Source organism: Pan troglodytes, chromosome 7 (genome assembly GCF_028858775.2).
Source record: "Pan troglodytes isolate AG18354 chromosome 7, NHGRI_mPanTro3-v2.0_pri, whole genome shotgun sequence".
NCBI classification, from domain to species: domain Eukaryota; kingdom Metazoa; phylum Chordata; class Mammalia; order Primates; family Hominidae; genus Pan; species Pan troglodytes.
The window spans coordinates 89,614,033-89,640,201 of NC_072405.2; the positions used below are offsets into that span (position 1 = coordinate 89,614,033).

Below are 26,169 nucleotides of genomic sequence, written 5' to 3' on the forward strand. Positions count from 1 at the left end.
ACACCACATCAGGTTCATTTATGAGTCTTATATTAAAAATACATAGAAGCTTGTCAAAGGAATGCTCAAAATCCTCAACCCATAGACTCAGGCTTTTGGTCCCAGCCTCTTCTTCCAGAGAAGGGCACTGCTGTCTTTCAGGGAAGCCTTCACTACCTAAATGAGGAGCTAAAGATTAAAAAAAAATTCTCTTTAAGCTTAAGAAAAGGAAATAGTTTGCTTTAAACTCATGGTTTCCAACTTGTTGAGTTAAAAACAAACCAAACCAAACCAGGACATGACAACAAGATAGTTCTGAACTGTAGGCTCTAGGGAGCAACTGGTCCTTCTTTTAGCTTTAACTGTGTCCTATTTAGAGTGCCTAACAGGTATACTAGGGGAACTTTAAAAAACTAAATGTATAAAGAGAATGAGCAGAGATATCTGTTCTGCTAATTTTGAAAAAAAGTTACACTCTAAAATATCCATTCAAAGAATTAACTGTGATGACTTACAGCAAAGTTTTACAAAACCAAATGAAACACCCTGGCTCCTGAAGTATGTAGAAAATGAGAACTTCAGCAGCTGCACCTCCAATTCACCTATCCTAGGACCTAGAAGGTGCTTGGTTTCTCACTCCAAAGTCAGGCAGTTTGCTATAAATGGCCAAGTTATTCTCCTTATCTGGTAGCTCTACCTTTGCATGCTGAAGCACTCACAGTTTTCTTAGGTCCTGGGGGATCAGAGCAAACTGGCTGTAACTTGACATCATCCTTAGGCACTGTTTCCTGGGGGAGAGGGTGCAATGGTTTCATGGTGAAAACATTTTACACTCAATTTACTTTAAAAAGGTTTGTTTGTTTGTTTGTTTGTTTGTTTGAGATGGAGTCTTGCTCTGTCGCCCAGGCTGGAGTGCAGTGTTGCGATCTCAGCTCACTGCAACCTCTGCCTCCCAGGTTCTCCTGCCTCAGCCTCCTGAGTAGTTGGGACTACAGGCACATGCCACCATGCCTGGCTAATTTTTTTTGCATTTTTAGTAGAGACAGGGTTTCATGATGTTGGCCAGGCAGGTCTCAAACTCCTGACCTCAAGTGATCCACCTGTCTCAGCCTCCCAAAGTGCTGGGATTACAGGCATGAGCCACTGCACCCGGCCTAAAAATGATTACTTCTTATAAAAAGGATTTCTTCCCCTTCACGACACTCAGCTTCCTTTTTCTTTCCTGGTAACTATGGGTCTGGTGTTGTCATAAGGATCTACATTCCACATGCTGGACAGTGGGGGCTGCCGCTTGAGGAGACCCAGGCCAGATACAGAGCACTGTGGGGAACACTAAGCTTACTTGGTTAGAGCACGGCGCTAACATTTCTGCCTCTGTGAGTTTGATTCCACCACATAATTTTTTTAAAGTGCTTTTCCATGGCCCCTTAGTGTCAACCATTCTTACGAAAGATGTGAGCAACAGTGTACATGTTTTGGCAAAAGTCGTGACAAATAGCACCAGCATCTGCCGCCCTAGGTGGACCTGTGGCCTCATCTTGGAAGCCTGTGAGTTGGGCAGAGCTGTGACGAGCCATGGTTCTGTGCCGGCTGGCAGGGTCTGTGATATGGCAGCACTGTGATCCGTACTGGAAAGACATAATGGCATGTCCTGTGAACAGCAGATACAGAAGGCTGAGTGGGGAAGAGACCCAGGGGTATTGCTACACAAAGCGATAGGCCAGCTAAGTACCAGGAGACAAACTGAGGTGGGAGGAAATAGTGACTTCATGGCCTCATTCTTTAGACTTACTCCTTAAAAGGACTAGATTCGGGGAGGGAAAAGTAATCACAAAATGTTCAAGCTAATAAGAGATATTTTTGGCCTTAAAACTAAGGTTTAAAAATTCCCAGTACTGAAAACAACTTTCTCACTCTTTTGTGAATTGGACAATTTGACCATTATGAAGATCTTTTGAAACAATCAATGAAAATGCTACTACGTGTCATGAATTATTTTTTAATATTTTTGAGTAAGGGGAGTACTTTAATACTGATTGGGCCCATGTAATAGACAATATGTCACTTTTGGTGTAACTATTTTTATGAGGAAAAAACATTAACAATGAAATGCCAATTCCTATTTATAACAGACCTTTTTTGTTTAGATATATTTCAAGTTTCCCCAGAAAATATGAGGCATGTTAATACAACACAATTATTTAAAAGGTAACAACATTAAAACATTTTACTGCTGCCAATGTAACATACAGACATCTGAGAAATGACAATTATCAACCTTTGTAATACATGATCACGCAAGGTGATATGAGACAACCTAAGGGTAGCACATTTTAAAAAATACCCACAGTATATAACTGGCAAGCCAAAAAAACTTCCTGTATTAACAGAAATGATTACTGAATTGAACGCTTTTTAAACAATGTCTTTTAAGCAAAAATTGTATTTCTCTTTTCATGTTACATTAAGAATTTGGAATATTATTTTTCAGTTAAGTCAAAGAAGAACTTGAAAAAAATAATGACATACTTCACAAATAGTAGAGACTAGATGTAAACACAGACCTAAAAATGAGCAGTAGGATAAAAAAAAACCATGAATGTTTGTTCTCTTCTGGACCATGATTTTAAATTTTAATTTGGTAATTCCAGATAAAGATTCTAATTTATCATGGTTTCTGGACTGATCTCTTTAAGTTAAACACTTTCAGTCTAAGTGTGTTCAACTGGCCTAAAGCCACTGTCAGGAAAAATGTATTTAGGAAAATATACAACACAGGGCAAGAAAATACTACTGTAGAATAAGGAATTTAGATTTCACTGCAAATAAAGCCATATTTGATATTAAAGACACATGTTCCTATTTTCACATCAGTCATTTATTAACACCAAACATTATACTTTAACTTTTCCCCATTACACAGTACAATAAGCCTGTCAAGATTTCCAGGAAGTAATCATCAGTACCTACTGTGCTTCTAGCAGCCAAAGCTAAGCTGGCTGGGTACCAGAAACCAACAACTTCAGGAGAATGGCATCACAAGATTGCATGGACTCATATTAACTATTACAAGGGGCACTGGAAAAAAAGGTCATTTGCTCATTTACAAAATCCTAATTGAACTAAAGCTCTGTAATTATAGCCATGGTATCAGACCAGCTTTTTTGCACATCCTATCACATCACTGCCTGCTGATGTTTTACACTGCCTATAAAGTCTCATAATTTTAAAAGGGAATGAAACAGAATGCCACAGGTGACCGACCTCTGCTCCTGCTACTTGGGAGTCACGTTGTCTTGGCTTCGTCCTGGCTCAAGGTTACTAGTCTCTTGCTGCTTTAGGCCAAATCTCCTACCTCTTTACATTTCCTCCTCTCAGGCTGAGTCAAAAGTAAGTCACATGTATAACAAAACTGTCTTAAAATACCACTGTTTTTCAGCCAAGAGAATTACGGATGCAATTTAAAGTCTAAATGTATTAATTGGAAAAATTAAATTAGAGCAACTCAAGGTTTTCCTGTAATTACCAAATGAAACTGATTGAAAAACTGTTCCTTCTAATTCTGCTTTTCTAACAAAAGTTCATCGCACTAGCAGGATAAACATTCAAAATACATAATAGAACATATCCTAATTAAGCACCAGAGTTGTGTCAGAGCCAAGTATATACACACACACGTATACGTGTGTGTGTGTGTGTGTGTGTGTGTGTGTGTGTAGTTTATTACTGGTTAAGTAAATGCTCTAATTAGCAAAAATCATGAGAAATATATACAGTGATATAATGCGGTTAAATTTTAGTTCTCTGTGTTAACTACTTACTGTTAATTTAGTACTCAATTAGAATTAACTCTGGGATTTTGAGGGCAGATAAATCAGTAATTAGCCTTTATCCCAGAAAGAATAGTGGTAGCTTCAAAAGCTTCAACAGACCTAATGATGTAATTTATTCAGGACAGAAAAAACAATATGTAGCCAACATTCTTGCAAGAATTACTTTCTTATGGAATTTAAGATTTCCTCAAATATTTTCTTTTCTATATAGCATTTTGTTCTTGTGTAGTTATCTGCCTAGGATACAGACAGGATATTGAGACTATTTCAGGAAGTAGACACACTAAAAACATTTGACAAATTAAAAAAATTTTGCATAAAACAGGTTACCCTTTCCTGCTGACTATACTTAAGAAATACCAAAGTAGCATACAAAATGCTTCTAAACTTTCAAAATATCTGAATAAAAACAAAGATCCTACTTTTAACTGAGATAGATTTATAATTCTTACTTACAAGATAAAAAAATTTCCTAAAATTTATTTTTAAATTTCACATAACCTGCTATAATTCGCTGTAAAAAATGGATGTCAAAATAGAATTTTAAATATACAAATTGTTTTTGATAACTACCTTTCATACATTTTATTTAAACTGTAGCATTAGCTCAAGATGAAACTTTTTAAAAGAAACCATAGGCTTTTGTCCAACTCAAAGATTCAAGCCCAGATTCTGAACAAAGTAAATGTGATGAAATTTATGAAAAACTATACTGTACAGTCAAAACAGTGATGGTGCCTCAGTAAATATACTTCAGTAAAATATCCAGTGCTCCAAATAGCTGAGCCATCTTTCTAAGGTTCACTCTGCTTCTCTCCCCCAGCCCTCATGGCCTGTGCTACCATCTATTCTTTTAGCGTTTATGCTGGAGGGCCTTATAGTTCCTTTAAAAGTACACTGAAAATACTTTATATCACAGCTTATTCTAACCACTGGTTCTCAAATTAAAAGGTATATTTCAGTGCATATTTCATAGCCACATTGCAGAACTAATATTTGAAAACTCTTGGGGGAAATTTTGGTAACAAAATTGCAAAATGACATGATTATTTATGAGCTTTCTATAAAAAGTTTTTTTTTTTTTTTACTTTAGAGATCATACCTACTTTCCTGCCTTTTTGATAAGTAAGGCATGAAATGAAACAAAAGTTTTGAGCTGTAAGGTGCCTATAAAGGATGTCACTACAGCATGCACAATGCTAGGTGTGTAAGATGACATGGCTGTTACCATGTACTAAAGAACCCCATCATGTGAGAGATCGCTCAAAGTCATTAACACAAAGCAGTGAAAATCACCAGGCAAAGCAGTGCTTATGAGAGACTAGAATTCAGAGAAATGCAAGGTACAAACTTCTCTCTAATCCAAGGGTATTCTGCTGTGATCTTCTAATCAGTGATGATTGTGCTTATGCACATGACATCTTCATGGGAGAGACCAGGCTGATTGCAAAATAATGACAACCAACCAGTTTACCTCAACATAGCTCACTTTGCAATGTCAGACATGCAGTGTAGAGCAGTCACAAAGTCAAGCCATGAATACAGGGATGGAAAAACATTCCAGTGAGCTGGTCTCTACAATTTTTAAGACACTTCATCCTCCCAATTATATTCTTTGTCATAAAGAGGAAAAACAGCAAGATTATTAAATCCAAAAAGTCACAGATGTCACAGGGGATGAAATAATTTCCTCATTTTTTTTCTTTATCAGTGTAGGAAAAGCTGTCTTTCCATAGCCCACACTCATAATAGCACTTCAACTAGGCTCCTTTGAAAATGAAAAGTGAACAAGTTTCCTAATGCTGGCCTTATAAGATCTAAAGAGATGATTAAATTCAAACCAGGCTGAGCTCTTACTCTGAGCTATTTCAGTCACTGATGTTTGTAAAATATAGGAAGAAGATTCCAATAGGCAATTTGCATTGGCAAGCACTGGACTACAGAATTCATCACTGTTTTCTGAAAAAATATAATTAAACCTTAATGGAATTATGACACTTTTATGAGGTTTATAATTCACAGCCACCTCTCATCATATTTTGTTCTTCTTTCCATTTTTACTATTTCAAATATTGCAATATTGCCCACCATAAACCACTGAAAATGATTATTTATGTATATTCCATTTATTTCTCTAGGGGGTCTAGGTAATTTGAATCAGGAGCTCCAAGTACCATTTAAAAAGATGAGTCTTTAAAAACCATCAGTGTTTTAAACACTTAAAGATAACAGCTCCTTGTAGTGATCTAGCTTATGTGCTTTATGGTATCTTTTCAAAAGGAGAGTATAAATCATTGTACATAAAATCAAAATAGCTAATATACATTTTTTTCTGGCACTTTTGAGAAATTAGGCATTGAACATAAAACATCTTATAAACTTACATAACAAAAATAAATGTTTACATTTTAATCTTAGATTACCTTAGGGTAGCAGTTAACTTATGAGATGCCACACTGTTGGTGTGGGCAGCGGAGACCATGGGAAATACACATTCATGTCCACAGCCCTTCAGAGATGGATGCATGGCTGCCGTCCAAATATGTGGTCTGTGTCCCAACATAAAGATTAAGGCTCTCTGTTTTGAAGGAATGAGTTCTGGGCTTAAACAAGTCTAGAAGTACCACAATACTCATGGAAAATACTGAAAAGATTCGGACGAGTTTTCAAACACTGGGGGAAACACGTTTTTGACTAGAAAAATAAAATAAAGCATCTAAAACTGACTTCAAGTACTTTGGGGAGAGGCTGCTGATATAGAATGCCAAAATAAGAAGGAACAAAGACAGAAGAGACTCCAGGGACGTCCCTCCCCATCCCTTCACCCGCAGGGTCCAGATCCCCAGGTGCTGATGCGCAACTCTTTGGGGAGGACTGGCGAGCTGGGCAGAAAGCAGCAGCCATGGTTTGTCGCCATCCTAAAACACCTACATTGAGGGCAAAGGCCAAGCTTTGTGTGAAAATTTCCTTGGAATGAACCACAGGAATCTGGACATTTCAAGGGGGAAAAAGCCTTAAAGTCAATAGCAGACAGAGAAAAGGAAAGAGAGGAAGAAAAACCTGCTTTTCTGAATGGCAGTACTTCAGGCCGGGGGCATTGCGGTCCTTGGTGAGTGCAGTTTTTCCATACAGCTTGGCTTTCCTCACTAATGAGATGAGACCACTGACAGCTGGGATCTTTTGTGGGCGGTGAGGGTGCAGCAGGGAGATGTGCTTGGGTGTGCCTGTCCATCTGGCAGGCAGGGGCACACTCAGGTGCAGCCTAGTCCGTACCTCTCTGTCTCAGAAACTGAACAACTGGGAGAACAGTCGACAGGGCCTCTCCAACCATCTTCAGGTGACTAAAGCAGCATATGAAGTATAGGTTTGTGTCACTTCTTCTCTTCCAGACACTGATCACAGGCTACCCAGGGTTGTCTTCTGGGTTGCTAGAGCCTGGTAATATCTCTGCCTTGCTGCAAGTCACTAATGCTCTCGTAGTCGTTCTCCTTTGGGACGAGACCGTGGTGGCCATTGGTCCCCAGGGTGGCCTTTTCTTCCTCTCTGTTGAGAGTATGTATCGCTTCATAATCAGGCTCTGGCTCCTCGCCGGGCCTCCCTGCTGGTGGAAGTGTGCTGTTTGGAGTTTTTTCGAAGTCTTTAACAGTAGCATAGAGATCATTACAGGAGGAGGGTGACCTCTGTGGGTCCCCTTGAATGGAGTTGTAGGTGGACTCCGGAACTGTAAGCGACGGCCCCGATTTATTCACTAACTGTCCAGGTTTATTTACTGATGAGTACATAGCTGAGATCTAGGAGACAAAGGGAGAGTTGAATAAACTTCAGCTGTGACTTCCCCCCCCCTTTTTAGTGACAAGCTACCTACTGAGCACTCCTGGGCTTGTGTGTGTGTACTCCTTAAAGATTTGTTCTTTCTTATCTGTACTAATTATGGAGCACATTACTAGAGAATAATTACACACACTATCTTCAACTATGTTAACTAGATCAGTCATATTCCCTTAATTCCATGAAAACCCAGTTCTCTTGGGTCTGCCGAGGAATTTGAGGAGAGGCGGAGTGGGAAGCTCCTGAAGCCCCCGGGGACCTGACCACAGCATGTGTTTTATTTCATTTCTTTATCAGAATGATATTTTGCCTGAAAAGGGGCTCCACTGCTTTACAAAAAAGGACAGAAAACACATAGTAGACCAGTGATTCTCAAAGTGTGGGCTGTAAACCAGCAGCAGCAGGATCTGGGAATTTGTCAGAAAGGCAAGTTCTCAGGCTTCATCCCAGAACCACCAAATCAGAACCTCGGGGCTGGGGCCCAGCAACCGGTGCTGATTCTGATGGCCAGTAAAGTATAAGAACTCTGAATTAGACTACTCCGTGCTTCCTGCATCACAGTGGTCTCCAACACCCGTTGCTGGATTCTCGTTGGTGGTACACATATATCTGAAAGGGTATTCCTGTCCATTATTTCTTGACTTAGTTGCGTATTACTGGTTAAACAGACATTGACAGTCCAGGTCTAGTTTTCTTCAGTGGGAAAACTCATTCTCGCTTGCAACCAGCCAAATCAGAAATGACAACTTACAGGATACTATTAAGAGCCAGTGGCTTTCCAAGCACACCCTCACAGTCTCACTAATAAATCCTGTATCACCTCCGATATCAACAGGGATTTCATTCATTGTGAAGATTAAATATACTAATTAGGAGACTTTTGGGGAGTATTATTTTATTGTGAAAAATCACGGTTGGAAATAAGTAAAAATACCCTTCATTACCTGTGTTTATTTTTATCACAGTGATTTGATTCATTCAAATACCCAGGAAATACGTGAACATGCTTCCTCACAGATGCCTGGCTTCCCAAGGGCTGAGGGACATTTTCCTGCTTTCACTTTTCTCACATACTGCAGGTGAAGTTTCCAGCTTCTTAAGACAGGCCTGTCTTAAGACAGGCCTTCTTATGTCTCAAAAGCTTCTTAAGACAGGCCTGCCACATGCTAACTGGTCATTTGCATGAGAACTTTTCATTACAGGCTGGTGGCTGGCTCAGTTTGGTGAGGCCTTGACAATCCAAGGGTTTACAGTTCAGAAAAACAGTCTTTGGAAAACTCTTACTATGTTGATCTGACTATCCTAATGAATATGAAATGATTAACATTCTCACCTTAGAGGTTTTAATGAAAAAACTGCTCTCAGAATACAAGAATTATAATTTCTTTGAATTTAATAAAAAAAATTCACTGCTGTTTATAATGAAGTGCAAACACAGAATGTATTATCTAAATGGTGGTCCAAGCCAAAAATTATATGTGGACAGATTATAAAAAGGTAAACAATGAATGACAATGGTGAGGGGAGATGGCATACCAGCGTATTCATCACCTGGTAACATCAAGGAGGACAAATGTACCTTGACCTAGATTGTAACAATGAGAGTCAGCCCCTCACCACCATTAGCTTCTCTCCTCAGCTTTCTTCCCCCGGTCTTTGTAATTAATGCCCCTCACTCTTTGTAAGAGTACTTGGTCTTCTTGGCCTTTGTCCTCATTCATTAACTTGCAATTCAATATTGACTCTGGGAATGAACCTAGTGTGCAGAGGGTCTCACTGTACATTTCAACTTTTATAAAAGCTTCTTGAGTCTTCTCATATTCCTTTTGACTGTTTTCTATGACCATTATGACTATTATTTTTATTTTGTATACAGGTTTCTCTTCCAGCCCCCTTGCTATTTAGCTTCTCAATTTTTCTCTTTAAAACTTTCATCATTATTCCTCAGTCTGTAAATTGTTGCTATATTCCCGTAAGTTACTCTCTTCCTTTTCCCCATTTCTCTTCTTTTTCTAATCAATCGTTTCCATAACATTCTGTTAAATTGGGATAATAGAACTTAAAGCTGAGATCTCAGCTTCAGTCTTGACTGTTTAACATTAAATTACATAAATACAAAAAAAACTTTTATATTTATTTTTCCTCTTTGTCCTAAAATGAATGTCTGTGAGTCATAGTTATGTCATGTTAAAAATTCATCAGTATAACTAGGTCCTGTTTCAAAAAATACAAACAAATGTAAGATAAGGAGCAATTTAAAATTTTACATAGTCTTTAATTCCCAGAACTCCTATATATTTTACCTTCTTGTCCCAGATGGGATCACTTTGGCTGCAGAGTAGAAAACAGAGTGGAGGGAGGCCAAGGAGCTGCCAGGGATCAGCAGGAGGGGACTGCTCTGGCCTAGGGAGGGGCGGCTGCAGTGGGCTTGAGGGAGGTGGGTACATAAAGAAAACAGTTTGGAGGTGCAACTGATGGGTTTTGGCAATTGACTGCGTTGGAGGACAGTGAGGAAAAGGAAGTATCGAGATGACCCCTAGGTTTTGGTCTGTGCAACCAGATAGACAGATGGCAGGTCCATTCTGGAGGTAGAAACATGGACGAAGGTGGGCAATATCACCTAGGGAAAGCATTTTTGCTCTTTGAACATTCAACGTGGGTGTCTATGTCCATATTCTAATGCTTTACTCAGAGTCCTATAGGAAGTGATGTACCTGCATATGTACTTTGCTCTTGTACATGTACACAATTTACTCTGCTAGGAATTCCAGATAGAAGCTGTATACAGCTAGATCAATTAAGGTGTTTAGCTCTCTGAGCATAGCTCAACATTTATATATATACATATGAAATATGTATATATACACATATTTCATATTATATATATAATACTGGCTTTAACAATTTTAATGCTTCATTGAAAATCTAACTCGTGAATTTTGCACCCTGGTGCTTGGGAATATGCGATCTGCTCTTGTTGGCTGCTATGTCTGACCCTAGCTCCAGCCTGGAACTGTACTTACTGAAGTTAATCTGCTCTCAGCATCCAAATTTCCACATGGAGACTTCCTCTTTCTGTCTCCCAGGCTGGAGCAAATTCCCTACACTCACCTGTTCTAATTTCCTGAATTTTCCAACCCATGATTCATTTCCTTCTGATGTGGTCTTCCTGACTGCTGACTGCTCCCATGCTGGAATTTTTCTCTTCTCACTCTTCTCCCCTGCCCTCTCTATTTTTCCTGACCCTGCTTTCCTGCTCAGTTTCTTTTCCTGAGCTGACTACTTGTCCTGCCATCCTTCTTGTCTGGCCTGCCCGTCAGTCTCTCCAAGCCATTATAAAACCAACATCCCAAGTCTTCATCTCCAAACATAGGCATAGGAGAATATTTCAGCTCTTTCAAAGGGTAACATTACAGTGCATTTATTCAAGGGGAGAAGGTCTATTCTTTACTACAATTTTCTCTTTTTAAAAAGAAACAAAACTTACCTCTTCTTCTGTGAGAGTGGGGTCTTCTTCCCGAGACTTGTATGACAATGAGCTAAATCTCTGTCAGAACAAACACAAGCCAAGGAAAGTAATTCGACGTTAACAATCTAACCTTTCTTTTGCACATGTTTCCTCATAATCTGTCTAGCAACGTTTTCAAATGATTTTTATGGAACCACGAAGAAATTTTGGGAGAGAAACACTTATGCAATCTATTACCACATGTATGATGTTCGGGGATATCTAGTAGTATTATCCTTAGAGAAATTTCCTCTAATTTTGTATTTGCATCTGTAGGTACAAAGAAGCCAAAATAATTATTTAGACTACTGTTTCAATTCCTAATTGTCACTGAAGGATTGATCATCCATGGAGGATTAATATTTAAAAACATGGTGTTTCTTTATCAAATGCCTGAATTTTATACTTCTACAGTTTGCTGGCGTCATCAGAAAGATCCTTAAGTCATTTGGAAACTTCAAAGCTAATGGAGAAACTGACTCACATTTTGTATCTTGCCCCCTGCCTGATTTCTCAAGGATTTTGGCTCTTGGTTTACTGATTCTCTAACACATCCCTTGTCTTAATTTTTGGTGACCTCAACAAACGTGTACCCTTCTAAATCCCGCCCTTCAGTTCCTTGACTTCCCCTGCCCCCACTGATTTTGTGCTCTATCTGTGTCCCCTCTCCATGTCCACCCCCGGCCTCAGCACCCTCATGGCTGCACCCCAGGCCTTTCTAAACCACAGCCTCTCCACCAGCCCAAGTCCTTGCAACCCCTTTCAGACCAGCGCTCGTTGTCAAAGCTTACCCCTTCTGTAACCCAGTTCCAATGCTACTTCAACACCATTGGGACCCATTCATGCTTTCAAAGTCTGCCCTTCTCCTTGGTGTCCTGTACTGCTTTACTAAGCTTAAGCTCCATAGTCAACTGCCAATCATACGTGAACTCAACCCTCTAGTGAGCCCTTAAAGCCACTCCGTATCATCCGATGCTTCCCCAGTATACTCAGTCTCTGCTCAACTCACAGTCTACTTTGCATCTTCTCCTCTTCTCCCCAGACTTCCAACACCTCCTCACCTATCTTCACTCTGAGCAGATGATCTTGCTTCCTAGTTGGCTAAGAAAACTGAAGGAATCAGAAGAAAACTGAAGGAATTGTATCAACTCTTAGCCCCACCCTCAGCCTCTGCGTTAATCTATTTTCTTTCCTCCCTGTCAAATGGATTTTCCATGTTCCTCCTTCAGGTGATCCCCTCCTTCCTACACACTAGACCCTGTCTCCACATACCTATGTGTGAATACTGAGCCAGGAATTCTCCCAGTGTGGGATCATTCCCAGCCACATGCAAATATGCTGTTGTTTCTCTCATTCTAAAACCAAAACAAACCTAGTCCTACTCCGAAATTCTACCTACTCATTATCTCACTTCCTTTTTTTTTTTTTTTTTTTTTTTTTGGACAGCATCTCACTCTGCCATTCAGGCTGGGATGCAGTGGTGTGATCTTGGCTCACTGCAGCCTTGACCTCCCAGGCTCAAGCCATTGTCCCACCTCAGCCTCCCAAGTAGCTGGGACTACAGGTGCATACCACCATGCCCAGTTAATTTTTGTATTTTTTGTAGAGACGGGGTGCTGCTACATTGCCCAGGCTGGTTTCAAACACCTGGTTTCAAGTGATCCACCCACCTCGGCCTCCCAAAGTGTTACGATTACAGGCATGAGTCACTGCGCCCAGCCTGTCTCACTTCTTTATAGCAAAATCTTTTAAAGAGTGGTCTAAAAAGTCAACCGAACAATTTTTCTCTTCCTATTCTCTTTCTAATCCATTTCAGTCATGTTTCTGCCTCTACCATTCCACAGAGACTGCTCTTGTCAAGGGCACCAATGAGACTCGCCTTCCCTGACCTACCCGCTGCACTCGGCAGAGCGGCCCGCCACTCCTTCCTTCCTGGACACGTTCTTCACTGGCTTCCAGGACTCCACAACTTTCCTGTTTTTGTTTCCTACTTTGGTCTCTTCTGCTGGTTCCTTTTCCAGATCTCTATTCTTGGAGCTCTTCCAGGCTCTATTTACACTCACCTATCCTGTGACCTCACCCAATCTCATGACTTTTAAAACCACATTCTGTGGATGACTCCCACATCAGCAAATCCAGCCCTGGCCTTTCCTCTTTACCCAGCTCATCAATCCAGCTACCATCTGATAAGCTCTACTTGGAAGTCCAATCGGTATCTCAAGTTAAACATACCCAACAATGACTGCTGGTTCTCCCCCCAAAACCTGCTCTGCCTGTATCCTCTTCATTTCAGTTAATGGCAATTCGATCTTTCCCACATGTTGGGCCCAGCCTCGTACTCATCACTGCCTCTTCTTTATCTCACTAAGCGTAGGATCCATCCGCAAATCTCTTGGCTCTGGCTTAGCTTTTCTCATCACCTCTGCTGCCTCTTCCCTGATCCAGGCCACCGCCATTTCTAATCTGGTTTATTAGAGTCACCACCCAATTGTTCTCCTCACTTCTACCCTTTATTTCAAAACTGGAGTCAGAGGGATCCTTTGAAAACATAGGCTGGGTTGTGCCATTCTGCTGCTCGGGACTCTAGTGACATTATTAGTGTTCAGACTATAAGCCAAGGCCATCCAGGATCGAGCTCTGGTTCTCTTTCTCCTCACTGCTGTCCTTGCTCTTCCCTCTCCACCCACAGCAGTCCCCTCCTCTTCCCTTAAAAAGCCAGTTGCAAGCTCTAGCTTCAGGGGCCTCACACTGGGCATCCCCTCTGCTTCACGTGCTCTTTCCACAAAAGCACAAACCTCACCCCCTTGGCTCCTTGAACTCAAACGTCACCTTCATAGCTGGGCAGACCCTGACCACTCTATCCAAAACTGTACTCCCCACCTGTTTTCTCAGTCCCCCTTGTTCGGTTCTATTTTTTTCCCTTATAAACTTTAAACTTTATGTCTGTCTCTTCCCACTAAGATGTAAGTTCCACAGGGCAGGGATTTTGTTCATGTACATGTTTTGTTTCCAGGACTAGAAGACTGTGTGGCACACAGCAGGTGCTTATTAAGATCTTTTGTTAAATAAATGAATGAATATTAAATACTTCGAACCCTCAACTCACTTAAAATTAGGGTTGTTTATATAAAGATGATGGATTACTCATTTTTACTATATTGTGGAAGGATAATTTTATTTCCAGATGAGTATTTCCAGTTTTTAACGTGAAATCTGGAGAACTGTTTACTAGCAATGGTTAGACAACTCAACGTCTTATCTTTCTAATGCTTGTAAGTAAAAAGCTTTGTCTGGTTTAGGCAGCAGGAACTTTACATCAGGTTTATGGTCTTTGGTTCTATGAAGGGCAAAAAATTGGACTGCATTTTTATATTTTATGAACATGTTCATAAACCCTTTTATTGGTGCTCTCAACAGCTGATTTCATGGATAATATGAAAAGTTGAAATGCATTCAGAGAACAGCACAAAGAATGATTTTCTTGGTCTAATTTATACAAACAGAGTGAGGGTTCACCTCTGGCCATGAACTATGGAAGGTTTTTAAGGCTACTAGTGACTGGCTAACCTGCTACTTGTCCGTCCTACTAAAACTGAATAGAAGAGAGAACCTTCCTCTTTTTCTGTGTAGAAAACAGAAATTAATTATTAGTTGCCTGAAGTAGATGGGCCTAGTTAAATCCCAAAGAGATTTTAACAACCAGGGATGTGAACTTCATCGTGGCTCAGATATCAAGTTATCAGACACATGCAGAAGGTGTGGATTGCTAATGCATTTTACAGCTTTATTGAATATCTAAATTTAGGAAGTATAGGCTATAGTTTAGAAATGGTCACAAAATAAGATCTCCTATTGATTTATATGAAGGTTTGTACAATCAGATATAACCAGGGGCACCTGTGAGTTGGTTCCCATGGTACCTGTTGCTATGCATGCTGATTTTTGGGGATCCTGGAAGGGGAAAGGTCACCATGCTGTTGAGGCAGCCAACAAGCAGAATGGGTAAAATGTGTGGGCAAAGTGTCCAGTTTCTGTATTTAATTTGTGGACATCAAAATGAAGCAAACAAGATTTGGCCCTAATTAGACATGATGGAAAAAATGTGAAAATATCCAAGTAAGGTGCTGAGAGAAATATTTGATAAATACAAGTTTTTGGTATTTTATTACTTGGAGGGGGAAAAAGCCAAACACAGCTTACATGAAAACAGCTCTCATCATTCAACAAACTGGAAAGTGTTTGCAGATATTTCCCAGAACAACTCCAGGGCCAGCTAGATTCCTAACCAGAACAGGAACCCACAAAGGCAAAACAAAAACGCCAGTGCCCACCTTGTTAGTTTCACTGGTCGTGTCTGTGGCACTCTCTTCCGCCTCTCCCCCTTCCTTCTCCTGAAGGTTTTCATTCTCGTCCAGAAGCTTAACAGGGACAGGTGGTGGGGCCTCCTCTTCTGGATCACATGAATTTCCAAGGATACTCTCTACATTAACACTTTGACGACATTTTTTGTTTCTGTCCACCGAGGCATATTCAGCAAACTCAGCTTTGCCTTCAGTCTGGGGCCCTGGGAGCTCTTTCGAGGCAGAAGTAGATTTTGCCTTGCCACTGTGGCCTTTCTCCAGGTGTGCAGCTGCAGCCACCTCCTTGATCTCTTTCACAGTTTCATACAAGCAGTCCTCCACCATGTTTTCTTGGGAGGAGCTGTCCTTGAGCACTTCATAGGGCCCTTCCATCCCCAGCCCCTGGTCCCCGTCCACACTTCTCGCCGTGAGCATGGTATCCACTGCGCTCTCGGGAGGGATTCTGGGCAGCTCCCGACTCTGATGACATTTTGGTTTCCCTGTGCTGTCCTGGGAATCCAGCAGATCCGAGGCCGATGTCTGGACTTCCTCGTAATGCTGCATGCAGGTCAGAGTACTGTCCTCTGAAAGAACTAAAGCAGCACACACATTAAAAGCGGAGAAAGGCAAGTCTTTCAATAATTATTACCGAGAATCAGGTAATATAAAGTTAGGTTAAATCAAGATGCGTGCTTTTTATTTAAGTCTCAGGCACAAATTATAGTTGTTATGACCATCAGTTGGTATCCTACTTCAATCACAGTTTAAAATAAAGCTGTTCATTATATCTTTCCCAATACAAGATTTAATAAGTTATCTTGGCTCTAAGTGTAGTTCACAATTACTTTCCTTAATGTCACTCCAATGAGAGACTCTCGTAGGCAGATTGTCCAATGTGACCAGAAGATAACCAGTTTGATGCAGCTGAACTATGGGAGGCTGGACACCAGAAAGGCAGCATGTGCAGTGACCACGGTCCCCAGCACCACTGACCCCTGCCTGTGTGGAGGGAATTATTGGTAGCCACCCCCTTTCACACAGGTGACTTTTGTTTGGCAGACATAATAGAAACTACAGGGCAAACATGCACCCTTCAGCCATTAGCACAAAGGGACTGGCACCTCATACCTTGCTTCCATCTCATCCCGCCACCAACATTTCTACCTCAAATTAGAAAAAACCAAATGTGAAATTCTTGGCCAGCCACAGATATGCTATTGTGTGAAGCTGTTCAGTCGTCCCTTTGTCAACCGTGTTGTGAGTGCCTGCCATGCACCAGGGATGGTGCGGGGTGCTGCAGACACATCATTCAATGAAACAGAAAGCCCTGCCCTTAGGATGCAGACACAAAGTAAGCAAGTTATTCCATTAGTGTCTCACTCTGGGGGAATTAGAAATAGTGTCTCCAAGGGGTATGTGAAAAAATGACAACGGATCCCCCAATCCTTCTGAACTTACCAACACCGCTGTGTGTTCTAAATCCCTGATCATCACGGAGGGGGTGAACTTTTGCTCTCTGGTTCTAGTTGTCTACATCATGGTAGACAGAGAACAGGCACTGGTGTCCTGATTACCCCACAGTTTCCATATCAGTAAACAGGGGTAACAGGAACGCCCTCTTACCTCAGGTGAAAGCATGGTGTAAACTCTAAAGCATGAAGGAAACCTAGCTGCTCCTTCCATCAGCAAGAGTATACAATGCATGATGTAGAGGTTATGCAGAGTGACTGAGTGCGTGCCCAGGGATCAGACTGCCTGGTTCCAACTACAGATCCTTAGCCCGCTGACTATATGATATCAGGCAAATTAGCAACATCTCTGTGGAAGGCAGAACGACCCTGAAAAATGTCTGTCTCCTAATTCCTGGAACCTGTGAATGTGTAATGTTTTGTGGAGGGTATGGAGGGATTAGGGTTACAGGTGGAATTAAGGCTGTTAATTAGATGACTCCCAGATGAGAAGGAAGCCTGGATTATCCAGGTGGGCCCAATGTAATCACAAGGGTCCCTATAAGTGAATAGGGAGCGGGGAGGGTCAGAGAGGGATGTGAAGAATGAGGGAGAGGCCAATGGATTCTTCTTGAGGCTTCAGGAAGGACCACAGGCCTACAGATGCTCTGATATTAGCCCAGTGAGACCCATTTCAGACTCCTGACCTCAGAATTGCAAGTCAATAAATTCTGTTATTTTAAGGCATGAGGTTTGTGGTAATATTGTTACAGCAGCAATGTGCCCAGTTTTGTCACCTTTAAATTGTGAGGAGTAATAATACCTATCTTACAGAGTAGTGTTATTATTAATAACAGTAATCTCGTGGGGTAAATGAATTAGTACATGTAAATGTACTAAAATGTACTAAAAGAGTAAATGAATTAGTACATGTACCAGTCTTAGAACAATGCCTGGCACACAGAAGTGGATTAATAAGTAGCAGTATTCATCCAAATGAGGGGTTCTGCTAAAACTGCTAGGAATACTAAAACTGAGCAATAACACATTTCCTACTTTTTGAGCTACGTATTTTGAAACCTAGGACTTCCAGAGGTGATGAGGCTTGTGTGGAAAGCTGGTGTTTTTGCAGAACTTACTGTCCCCATTGGTGAGTGCCCCATTCTGCTCACTGCTGGCAGGAGCATCTGTTGCCAGGCTAGTAACTGAACGGCTGAACATCTCCTTGTCTGAAGGCTGAAAACAAAAACAAAAACAAAAACAAATGCATCACATTGCTAAGAATCTGGACTGCAGAGCAGAGGAGAAGATCCATGGCTTTTTCAAAAAATTAAAACAGCAGAAACAGAAAACAGAATCTCCTATAATAGTCCCCCCTTATCTACAGAGGGTACATTTCAAGACCCCCAGTGGATGCCTAAAACCATGAGTAGTACTGAACCCTATATAGACTATGTCTTTTCCTATCCATATATGTTATACCTATGATGATGTTTAATTTATAAGTACAGTAATTTAACAATAACCACTGACAATAAAACAATATAATATAATGAAAGTTATGTGAATGTGCTCTTCCTTTCTCTCAAAATATCTTGTATGGTTCTCACCTATTTTTGGATTGTGGTTGACTGTGGGTAACTGAAACTGCAGAAATCAAAACTGCAGATTGAGGGGAGCTACTGTTTTTAGATTTAAATTAAGTAAAATAAAATACACTAAATTGAGTTCCTTGTTGACTAGTCACATTTCAAGCGCTCAATAGCCACATGTGGCCAGTGGATACCATATCCAATAGGAGATACAGAACACTTCCAGCACTGCAGAAAGTTCTATTAGACACTGTTGTCCCAGAATCTTAGGGGCACTGGGAATCTTCCAAAGCCATGTGCAGAGCTTCCCGCCTGGTGACCTACACAGGGCTATAGGCAGGTTGTGAGATATCAATTCCCTTAGCTCAAGGCAGGAAGGGAACTGGTTGAAAAAGACCACAGCAGCCTCATCCTTACAACACAGGTGCTGTAAATCATTATTGGTAAAGGTGTGCCATGCTATGAGAAACGTGGAAGGGCATCACCCTTTGTCATGTGAAGGGAACAGACTTAAATCTGGTCAGAGATAGATAAGGCTATTGATTTCTGAAACTATTTTAGAACCAGCAAAGCCTCTGGCTGCTAGGTTCACAGAAACAATAATATGCTGAAAATTAGCTCTGCAAACTTTTTATTTATTTATTTATTTATTTATTTATTTATTTATTTTTTAAGATGAGGTCTCACCTTGTTGCCCAGGTTGGAGTGCAGTAGCATGATTATAGCTCACTGAAGTCTCAAACTCCTGGGCCCAAGAGATCCTCCTGCCTCAGCCTCTGGAATCGGTGGGACTACAGGTATGCACCACTATGTCTGGCTAGTTTGAAACAAATTTTAAGAGATGGGATCTTGCTATGTTGCTCAGGCTGGTCTCGAACTCCTGGCCTCAAGCGATGTGCTCACCCCAGCCTCCCAAAGTGCTGGGATTACAGGCGTGAGCCACTGTGCCCAGCTCTGCAAATCTTTCTTATTCTTACAAATAAACTTAGGACATTTGGAGGCAAGAATGGCATCAATAGTTGGTTTTCTGCAGGGATAGAATGTGTAGATGCTACCCAGAACAATATGCCTGGCTCAGCTATAGCTAAGAGTAGTCAGAAAGCAAGTTGGTGTTCATGTATTTCTTTAAATACCCAACTTGTCTCAGGTTGCAGCCCAAATCACTGCAAATGTGATTTGCTCCCTGTTCTTCTCACAGCCTGCACGTTCCAAGAGGCTATCTCATGCTCCAGGATTCTACAAGGAAAGTTGTGATGTAAACAGCACACAAACCTTTGCTAGTTGGCCTCACAAATTCTCTGACTCTTGATTGGAAGCCAGTAATACACAGCAGATAGTTCATGCTGTGCAATGATCCAAAAGTGTATTGGAAGTCAGCTGTTTCCATCCAATGCAGCTCATTCACGTCTGATGAGCCCCCAGTGAGATGGGTCACTGTGTTAGGTTGCCAGGAACTTGCAATGCAGGTGCTAATATCCCAGAAATGATGTTATAAATGGGCAGGCATGGGTGTGGGGGAGGAAGACTCCCAGGTGGGCCCATAACAGCATAATCGATCACAGCTGAAGTTACCATAATCTAGACTCTAACTACTATTCCTAATCTTTGCTTCTGTGAGATGAAGAATCCGCAAGTTGTATAAGATCTAGGAGCTGAAAAGCTCTTAAGGAGAGCTGGGTGGGCGAGCGTGTGTACATGGGTGCCAGTGCCCGGGTAAGCATGCGTTCCTGTGTGTGCTCGCACTCTCTCACAGACATTCACATCCATATAAATGAGGCTATGGGTTGGGGCAATAATGAATTATATGGTGGATGAGGAAGAAGGCAGGGGATGGAAGCCAGCTTTTTCCTTTTATCCACCTGCCACTCTCTTCCTATCTCACCCAGGGCTGCTGCCGACCTTGAGTAGAACAGCGGGAACCCCAGCTCTAGGCCAGTGGCTCTCACACTCGAGCATACAACTGGATCACCTGGGGTGCTTGTGAGCCTTTTACTGGGCCTCACCCCCAGGAAAATTCGCATTTCTAAGGAGCTCCCAGGTGCTGCTGCTGCTGTTGCGGGCGGAGGTCCAGGCCACACTGCAGAAGAACCCCTGCTCTAGAAGGAAGTGAGGAATGGCGGTGGGAGCCCTTCCCCAGCCCCACCTCACTACCCAACTGGCACCAGGAGAATGGTGGAGTGACGAAAGGCAGAGGCCTGGAGTCTGCATGGGGAGAAGCGACAGTGGGGCGTTCCCTCCATCCCTCCCACCCTCCCTGCTGAGGCCACCACAGCAGCAATCACCAGGCAGAGCAGGGGCGCTGGGAACAGATGAGAAGTGGCGACAATGTGGACAACCAGGGATGGGAACAGGGCGAGAAAAAGAGTAAAGGGAGGAGTGGTGATGAGGGCCCAGGAAAGCTGCGAAGGGTGAGGTGGGCGTGTGGATGCAGAGGGGAGGGAAGGAAAATCCTGGGGGTCCCAGGAGGAACGGGGAGTCCTGACAACTTCCTGCCTGCTTGGGCCAGAGGAGTCCTGAGAATTGGCAGGTCAGGAAGCCTAGACTGGAGATGCCCCCTGGTCATCTCTGCAAACGTCTGCTGGCTGCGGGTTTTACACCAGACCTTGGCTCATCCATGCTTCCTTGTTTGCACCCTCTCCTCCCAACCAGTTTTTGCTTGACCTTGAGAAATGATGTCCTGAACAAGAAGCATCTTCTGTCTTAGCACTGCCACAGGACTCAGGGCAGATTCTGAACTCTGCCTTGCTAATGTGACGATGGGCCCCCTCCCCAGCGGCTGGGACTGCTCAGCCATTCAAAAGCACAGGCCTGGGTCAGAGAGGACAAGGAAGGACCTGGACACTCTCAGGCTGTTCCTCGCCAGGGTGGATCCCCGAGGGCCTCGGGATCATCAGGGCCCTGTAAGATACTGAGGGCTGGGAAAACGCCAGCAAGGCTAGGTTATATACCTAGGGTGTTGTGGGTCCCAAGCTCCCTCCAGCTTAATGACCTGTTGTTATGGGTTGAACTGTGTCTCTCCAAAATTCATGTCCAAGTCCTAACCCCCAGCACCTGAGAATATGGTCTCATTTGGAAATAGGGTCATTGCAGATGAAGCTAGTTAATATGAGGTCGTGCTACAGTAGGGTGGGCACTAGTCCAATATGTCTGGTGTCTTTATAAAATGGGGAAACTTGGACACAGCCAGCCATGCATAGATGGGAGGTGATGTGAAACACAGAGGTCACCATAGGAAGATGAAGGCAGAATTTGGGGTGATGCCTGTACAAACCAAGTCACACCCAAAGTTTGGCTGCAAACCACCAGAAGCCCCAGGAGAGGCCTAGAACAGACTTTCCCTCAGAAGCAACCAATCCTGCCAACACCTTGATTTTTGGACTTCTGGCCTCTAGAACTGAGAAACAAACTTGTTATTTAAGCCACCCAGTTTGCGGTCCTTTGTTATGACAGCACTAGCAAATTAATAGAGGCAAAAAAGTCCCATCCCTGCAGTAGGTTGGAGCCATTTAAGGATCATTCCGGCAGCAGCACTACTGCATCCATTTCAGAAGCCACCGTTTAACTTAGGCTTAGCTCTCCCTGTGGGTTCTACTCAGGCTGTGAGCACATGGGAGCACACTTAGATAAGTAGCTGATGTTCTGGAGCACGCACGGACAGACAGGCAGACGACACGCGCAGGCTCACCACGTTCATCAGGTTCTCATGGTCCCCACTATGCTGTCGCGGCTTCTTTTCCCTGAAATGAAAAGTGAAATGTTGTAATGTCAAATGTGCCCCCTTAAAATCAAGCACACACTACCCTTTCCTATTCCAATTCTTATCAGCTTTTAAATCTCTCGTTTTAAGAACCATGTTTATTTTGTCAACAAAGACAAAATCAGACAGTGATTTGATGGCCCGTTTGCAGGTGCTGGGGAAGAGGAGTTCAAGCCTCAACTAGGGACTGTCCACCTCCCCTGGCACCCCTTCTTCCGGGAAAAAACATACAAGTTCACAAGGAGAGGACCGAGGCCTGGGCCTGCATAGAAATTGTTTATACCTAAACTAGCAGAGTAAGTTATACCTTTTTTTTTTTTTTGAGAAAATGAAGACAATTATCTGAGTCTCTGGAAAGTCACACACTGCAGTGGGATAGAGAAAATACAAATTTTTGGCACGCCAGGAAGGGTACATGCTCTCAGGGTGAGTCATATGTACTTCCAGTCTATGGGAAAGTCTGTCAAGTAAAAATAGAATTTGTTTTTACTCGGGACAGTCTAAAGAAAGCCATCAGTTGTAGAGAATACGCCGCCCATCCACGTTCTCTATAAAACAAGGGTGACACCTAGTGGGAACATGAGTAACTACAGAAGCAGGCCCGTCCAGGCCCCGGGAAGCCCCGGCCCTGCGGCCTCTTTGTTCATCTTCCCAATCATTCAGACTCTGTCCCAGCCACAGAGGTCTGGGTCCAGGCTGGGCAGGGATTAGGAGGCTAGCTGGGTTCAGAGAGTCTTGGCTTTTCTCCTCCTGACAGATTTTAGGGTAGGAAGCTATTTCAGAATTTTAAGTGACGCTCCTGGAGTTGCTTCCATGGTGGAGGGAGAGTTTGGACAGGGCTGGCTGATGGTCAGCTGGTCTGCATGGGCCTCTGGTGGCATCCAGCCCATCAGAAGGTTATGTGCTTTGTAACAGTTCCAGAATGTCCTGAAAAATCACTTCTGGTTAGAAAGAACTTCTCTCTGAGCAAAGATTTCTCTTGTTGGGGGTACTGACATTTTATATGAGACAGAGGAGAGAGAGAAGTATAACTCTAAAAAAAGGACACTGATGATTATTTCATATACAGCATGTTCCTCTCCTGGGAAAATAATCTGTTTCTTGAGAAACTGAAGGTCTACACTACACATTTTTAATCATAAACAATCCCTCCGAAACCACATAGCAGCACACATTCTGTGACTTCCGCGGGGTGGTGGCAAAAAGATGCGCATCACACAAGATTTCAAAATGCCCGCAGATGAAAAAAGACAAAATCCATTTTGACAAGGGTGTGATTGAAAGAACAGCAAGACTTTCGTTCTGGGAAGTTTAAAATATAAGGGCTCTTCTAGTTACTCCCTAGCAAAACCAAATATGGGTTTTTTCTTCAGTGAATAAAGAATGTCCCGAGACGCTCTGCAGCAGAGAGAAGAGAGTTAAAGCTAATGCACAAGTTTCTGGGATGGCTCTGTGGCAGGATTCCATTCCTAACAGGCTTTCCACAGAAACTCTTCTGGGTATAGGGGATGTATTAGTTTAAGGCACCGGTATATACACGCTGGTTCTCACCTGTCACAACTAGAGCACAGGAAGATGAGGAAGGTGATGACGAAGAAAATGGCGACAGCGGCCAGACTTCCCCACAGGGTGATCTGCATCTGTCCGCTGCCCAGCAGGCTCCCCGCGGGCCCCATGGCAGGAGCAGGCACTGGCACCAGCCGAGGGAATCAGTCAGTCCTTCAAAGGTGGTGACATGGAGGCAGAGAGCTGTGTCCTGCAAAGAGACCAGTGCGTTTGGAGAGTAATTCTTGGGTAAAGTGGCAGAATCTGTAATTCGGTCCCTGTCAGGAGCAAGACCTTTGCGCAAAGTCAGGGAAGCGTGTGCTGGATGCTGAGGAGAGCCCCGGACTGGACTTGAAATTGGACTCTGGGCAAGTCCCCTCCATGGTCTAGGTCTTTATTTTTCTCACCTGAAAACGAAAGCGGGAACATACAGCTGCCTGGCCCAGTGTTTGAAGCAATGGATGTCTTATCTTGATATGTTTGGGGGTGGATTCTTCTTGTTCTTTTTTTTTTTTTCTTCAACCAGGGTCTTGCTCTGTTGCCCAGAGTACAGGGGCGCAATCATGGATCACTGCAGCCTTGACCTCCCTGAGCTCAAGCAATCCTCTCCCGAACCACCCCCCTGCCCCCCACTGCTGGGACTACAGGCATGCGCCACCATTCCTGGCTAATATTTTTATTTTTTGTAGAGACGAAGTCTCACCATATTGCCTACACTGGTCTTGGACTCCTGGGCTCAAGGAATCCTCCTGCCTCATCCTCTCAAAGTGCTGGGATTACAGTGTGCCACTGCACCTGGCCTGGATGGATTCTTAATGTCTTCAAATAAAGATTTCAAGTACTCCATAGCAAATAAATCCATGCTCATTTAGGTTCATTAAAAAAAATCAGAACAGTATATAACAATTCTTATATAGCTTTTGCAAAAATGCAACTCATCACCTGCCCCTGCCCCCCACTGCCATCTCTCATCTCCCTAACCCACTGCCATCTCTAATCTCCCTAACCCACTGCCATCTCTCATCTCCCTACCCACTGCCATCTCTCATCTCCCTCACCCACTGTTGTCTGAGAAGGTTTAAGGTCAATGTAACTAATGAAATAGAATGTCTTTATATTCACCTGCATTTATTTATTCTGAGTATGTTATGTATTCTGAGTATGTTTTCACTACCCTGCTGTGAGTACCCAATAAATGCATTTTCAAATGAATGAATGAAGTATGTGCTAAGAATACATCCCTGGGAATAAATAAGACCTATTTATAAACAATTGCAAGAGAAGCATAAGAGCTCTACCTAGTACATTTCCGTACCTGGTATGTACCAGGGATTCGGCTAAATGCTTTCCTCATTTAATTGCTGTCACCACCCTGTGTAGGAGGCACTGTTAATCCCCCTTTTACAGAGATGGAAGCTAAATCCCAGCAGAGCGGTGACTTCCCCTGAGTGTCACAGGAGCTAAGTGGCAGGGAGGGATGAGTCCAGCTGTCTCAGACTCCAAAGCCTGTGCTCTGTGTCCATCAAGGAAAGCTCGTTGTCACTGTGGGGATGCTGGGACTCACAGGGTCACTGCACCCTGTCCCAATACTTCGAAAGAGAAATGGTCAGATTCCTTGTGTGAAATATTTTAAGAGCTACAGATATTTTAAAAATGGAGTTGTATATCAAATGATCTGTCATCACAGAGGCCTTGTTTAAAGAATATTTGCTTTGCTCAATTCTAGAACATTCTAAATGAAAAGAAATAGCCTTTAAGTTGGTCTCAAGTGTCATGAATAAGCAAATACTTTGGTTTTTTGATAATAGTGCAATATCTTCTTTGAAAAAGTATTTACATTTTCATTTGCTTCAGTGATAAAGCTGTGACTGTTTTCAGCCATCCCTGAGCACAGACATCAAGATGGCAGGGGTGGCTTCGCAGCAAACCAGGGTGCCTCCTAAAACGGGGAGAATAAAAGCCATTTTGGCAAATGTGGTTCAATTGGACCAAATCATCTCCAGGTGAAACACTGTCACATTTATTTGAATATTCAAAGTTAAAGAATATTAAAAAGCTGAAGAAAAAGAGACTTTTTACCTACAATGTATGCAGAGAGAGTTCTGAGAGATGAAGTTGTTTTCCTCAATCTTTGAATCAACATGAACATCTTCTAAGGCTCTATAATTATATAAATGCAGGACTCCCTGCGTAATACAGAACTTCTTTCTTCCTATGTTTGATTGTATGTATATTGTGCCTGTAAACACAACAGGCATACAGTAATAACAAGTCAAATTACTTTGCATGTTTGCCCCCAGACAGCTATAAACAAATGAAAATAACCACCACTTCTGTGA

The 26,169-nt window shown here is 42.5% G+C and overlaps 1 protein-coding gene across 2 annotated transcripts in view; it reads right to left on the bottom strand.

The window, feature by feature from the left end:
* Positions 1–2,179: 2,179 nt before the first annotated feature.
* Positions 2,180–26,169, bottom strand: part of PAG1 (phosphoprotein membrane anchor with glycosphingolipid microdomains 1) — a 139,693-nt gene continuing 115,703 nt past the window's right edge. For both annotated transcript variants that reach the window (XM_063817211.1, XM_009455547.5), the window contains 6 exons: positions 23,837–24,041; positions 22,214–22,265; positions 18,076–18,172; positions 15,480–16,081; positions 11,128–11,187; positions 2,180–7,603 (listed from right to left, as the gene is read on the bottom strand). In XM_063817211.1, coding sequence (XP_063673281.1) covers positions 7,241–7,603; positions 11,128–11,187; positions 15,480–16,081; positions 18,076–18,172; positions 22,214–22,265; positions 23,837–23,961 — 1,299 coding nt within the window. In that variant the 5' untranslated portion in view covers positions 23,962–24,041 and the 3' untranslated portion in view covers positions 2,180–7,240. The remainder of the gene's footprint in view (positions 7,604–11,127; positions 11,188–15,479; positions 16,082–18,075; positions 18,173–22,213; positions 22,266–23,836; positions 24,042–26,169) is intronic.